Source organism: Ornithodoros turicata, chromosome 6, assembly GCF_037126465.1.
Source record: "Ornithodoros turicata isolate Travis chromosome 6, ASM3712646v1, whole genome shotgun sequence".
In the NCBI taxonomy this organism is placed as follows: Eukaryota; Metazoa; Arthropoda; class Arachnida; order Ixodida; family Argasidae; genus Ornithodoros; species Ornithodoros turicata.
In genome coordinates, this window is record NC_088206.1 from 28,763,928 (window position 1) to 28,768,447 (window position 4,520).

The window sequence follows — 4,520 nt, forward strand, 5'->3', positions numbered from 1 at the left end:
TTTCGTAGGAGTGTCGCTCCACGCTGTGAACTTTTACAGACTGCCGGTATTATCGTATTTTAACTATGAAACATAACAAGATTCCAACTACAACAGAAAAGGTGTGTATATGAATAAAAGTATGTCATAAAATGCACATTTTTGGGCATCCATAGCGTTTTCTTGCAATTTGCTTGCGAACGCTGTCTTTACTAGGCCTAACAAGGACGACGAAACGTGTTCTTTTCACGCAAACGTCGACACTGGGGCCCTATTCCGAGCTACCGATTGCGCGTGACCGACACTGTCGGTAGGCGAGGATCGCTCGCTCTCGATCGACCTTGTGGGAACGACCCATGCAACTTTTGATATTCCGACGGCGCGTCTAAAGGGCAACCTCCATGGAGCGAATTTTTGCAACGAAGTTCGCGCGGCAGACTGCCACGCGCGTTCCGCCGCCAGTTGTTCGCCGGCACCAGCTCCATGGAGCGAAACACCAGCGGACGGCGTCGGGAAGTCATGTTGTGATGTCGCTGTTGCCAGGGTATAAGGTGAAAGCTTAGTGAAATCTATTGCTCGAAAAAGTGCATTTAATGTCACAAATTTTGCAACTAAATCCAACAACTGTCTGAAAAGATGCGACCAGTAACGTACCGAAAGCCATATTCACTACTGCGAAAGGAACACATGTTTCTTGGCAGAGAATGCCTCACGTTCTAACGATGCAGTTGGCGAAACAGCGAGCAGACGATAGCATCCAGATGCAAGAAGAGGACGATGACGATGAATCACGAGAGCAGACGACCACGTGCAGGCGATCTGGCGTAGATTCGTAGCGGAAGAGCACTTTGATTGGTTCATCTGCAGTTGACGCTTCCGGAATCGCGGACGCTGTGCGAAAATATCCGGCATGGGCAGACCGGCGGCGGACGCTCACATTTTTGATGCCTCGCGCTGGGCGTCCGACGCTGAGCGAAGTTCGCAGCTTTTTCGCTGTACATTCGCTCCATGGAGGTTGCCCTTCGTGCTTGAATCACGAGGTGCACCGCAGGAGCAATCGAGCTGTTTGCAACCGATGGCACGTGATGCGTGATGTCACGTATCGACGGCACCGAGCATTTGGTATTTCCTTGCCTTCTAAACGTGTCGCTTGTGAACGATGCTATCGGCTGAGTGTCGGTGCACGAGCGGTTTCTCGGACCCAGTCGTTTGGCCTGTCGAGTAGCCAGAGCATTCAACGGAGATGGCTGTAAGTTACTTCGCGTGGCTGCTATCGAGGCCAACGCGGTCGGAACCTATGTGCACGTCGACCTGCCTTCATCGCTCTGTGAGGCAGAAGCTGCCTCGGGCGGTGCCATATAAATGATCGTTGATGCGGACTCCGAGGCCGGCAGTGCCCGTATCCCGAGTCTCCTGCATCCCGGTCGTCGCCACTTGCCCAATCACAGAGGCGAGCCGCTCCTCCAGCTCAGAGAGCGATTCTTTCGGTGGGGGACCTCTTCCCGTCTCCCGCGTGTGATGCGAGATGCGAGCTGCCTTGGCTTTGGTGGCGCTTTTCCAGTTGGTCCACGTCTAAAAGTTCCCATTGAACACAACTTCAATCAAGTAGTGGGATATTGCAACAAAAACAACATATATATTCTGATGATGCAGGGGGGCGGTTTTCCACTCTATGAGTGGAAAGCTACCCCATAGCTAGGGGTTCTAATGTGAGTGGTGACAATGATGAGTGATGACAATGAGAGATGACGGGAATGATCGGAGCGGCGATGGCGATGATGAACGTAGTCGTGATGGTGGAAATGTCCGAGAGCGCTGGTGGGGTCATAATGAGTTCCTTAGGCCTGTCGCCTCAAAAGAGCCAACTACATGACGTAAGGTCGCCCTAGAGTGGGCCGCGGTGTCCCAAGGGCCGATGACGGGGATATTGCAGTCGTCACTGCTGCCGCGAATTTTGAGATTTTTGTTGGTGTTTCATATCTGATGCTAATTTACGCACCTTTCTCCACCTCTCAACGGGTTTCACTGCACCACCGCTGGCGTTCAAACGTGTAGCCAGCTCGCACCACTCCCTCTTTCTGTCTTGCGATGTGTAGCCAACGGACAGCCCACCCGTAAAGAGATTACGGTGCTCTCCCACATAGTCTAGCACAATGTGAAACTGCTCCGAGGTGGGACGTGAAGCGCGTACCGGAGAATCCATCGCAGATAGAGGTAATTATACGACAAAAACAAGAACAAGCACAGCTTGTTTCTTTTTTTTTTTTCGTCGTCTTTTATTGCCTATGTTTGCTTTTATCTCAAATGCACAAAGTTATATTTGCGAACGCGCTCGTGCAATCGCTTTGTCGTCGTCATCTGGGATGCGCGTGACAGTGACGTTTAACACGTCGACGGGCTAATAACCCAAGCGCGCGATCGTTAGACGTAACCCGAAATACCAAAAGTGGCAGGTATCGTTCCCGCCGCCTCGATCGCTTCGCCTACCGACACCATCGGTGGTCCAGAACTACATGTGGTAGCTGCTCAACGGATTGGGAAGTTGTCAGTGGTTCCTTTGCCTTTGCCTTTCGCGCCTCCGACTGCTTTTCACTGCATGTATTCACTGTCAGCCGTGGAAAAATTTGCTAGAGCGGGAAGCCGCTATAGAATGTAGCAAAAAAAAAAAAAATCATTACACACGTTGCTAGCTTATGAGGGTTAGAACCAGGCGGCAGTCGTCTTCTGGTGGTTCGTGTTGAATGTTGCTCTTTTTCACGTTCCCTTCTGCTGAGCTCTCCCCGCTGAACAAGCGTGCGCATCGGTCAAACGACAGGATCGTTCACGCGCGGCTCGTCTGGAAGCACTGGAATACCAAATTCTCGGCGCTGTCGTTCCATGACATCACACACCACGTGCGGTCGCTTGCAAACGACTCGATTGCGCGAGCGAGGCACCTCGGAATAGGGCCCTCGAACGTAATTTAAAGGTGATTTGTAAGATAATTGCAACAGCATATACACTAACGGAATAAAATTAAAGTAATTTGTAAAAAAAAAATATGTGTGAAATTCTCTATTCGCAGTTCCAAGCTACGCCGCCATTTTCGGGAAAATGTTTGTGCCATGGCGGCCCGCGTAGTAAACAGCAGCCAATGGAAAATGCTCAATTTAACTGACAGGTCGAGCGTCGTTTTTAGGCTCCTCTCAATGGTCAGATTTCCTTTTAATACAAGACACTGGCTCCGAGGGACCGCCAGCACCGCGCCTAGCCGCAAAGGATTCGTGGAATTACGGAGTTTTAGGACATCGTAAGCGCCCTCTGATTCCGGCCCCGTATCGCTGTCAGTCAATTAGATGTCAGCAGTGTGATGCCAGCCTATCCAAAGGAATGAGGCGACTGACTTGTCATGTTTTCGGGAACGTTATCGTTAAACTCCTACTTTCTTCTAAAACTCCCTATCTAACTTTCACTAAATATATATTCGCCCCCCCCCTCCCCCCTTCCTATCATGGCCGTTATTTGCGAGCCGAGTTCGGTTTCCTTACTTCTCCTCCGTAAGATGTACTGTTGGGGACAGGCTATGCTAAAATCGCCTGTCAGTACGTCGTCGTCTCATATTACCTCGGTTGCGCTTGAAAGTGTTGTGCCAATATTGTATTAGAAGGTGGACCATGTGCTGCACGTGTTTATTACTCAAAAGAGATAGTCTTGCTATACCTGGAGGTTTGAGGCGAGATAAACCACGGAGTGCTGATTTTAGACAAGCGTGGCCCCTACAGTACACTCTTAGCCCGGTTACTTCTAGTAAAGGTTAAACAAATTGCAATATTGTTACATGTACACTAGATGGGTACATCGTTACCTCTGCCGGGGTTACCTCTCTAAAAGTAACCAGCTGCATCGTGTATTTAGAAGTAACACCGTTCCCGGGGCTCCCGGACTGCAACCGCCCGTTCCTCGCGTCCGTGCATGCAGGCACACACGAAAGACGACATGGGTGACATACCAAAATACAATGAACATGGGCTTTCCTGGGCACGTATTTTATTGTGAATATCAGGAAAACACAACCCAGCATTGGCAACGTAAGATAACGAAGATATCCTTTCTCAATGTGGTGGCATATGTGAGACTATGTAGAATGAACACAGCTCCAAAGGGGCTTTGATGTGTTCACAAAATCGCGTGAAATATTGTGTTGTAAAATTGCAGGGGCGGCACGCATGCAGACGGACCTTGTCCTCATTCTTGCTTGTTGCTGTGGGGACGGTGCCGGTTTCACCACCATAAATATCTAAAATGGAATGGGCACTCCTTATTTATCGTTCTCACGTTGTTTGGGTACATCATTAATAGCAAAAGCAGATCTTAATTACACTTCTGCAAGCACGAGTAACGAATGCAAAAAATGTAGATACCTGATATGTTGGAAGACTCAGTGTTCGGTATCGTAGCGTCGTTTGCCGAAAACGGGGGATTTTCCAATTCACGAGCTTCCATATTTGTACATTTCCATTTGTAGCGGCAGTGATGAAACCAGCCACAGTATGGAGTTCACA

At 49.5% G+C, this 4,520-nt stretch overlaps 1 protein-coding gene across 1 annotated transcript; it reads right to left on the reverse strand.

Moving 5' to 3' along the window:
* Positions 1-1,296: 1,296 nt before the first annotated feature.
* LOC135398418 (myb-related transcription factor, partner of profilin-like) lies at positions 1,297-2,182 on the reverse strand. The gene is made up of 2 exons (XM_064629827.1): positions 1,979-2,182; positions 1,297-1,551 (listed from the first exon to the last, which is right to left on the reverse strand). Exons 1-2 carry the CDS (start codon positions 2,180-2,182, stop codon positions 1,297-1,299), a joined length of 459 nt encoding a protein of 152 aa, XP_064485897.1.
* Positions 2,183-4,520: the final 2,338 nt, after the last annotated feature.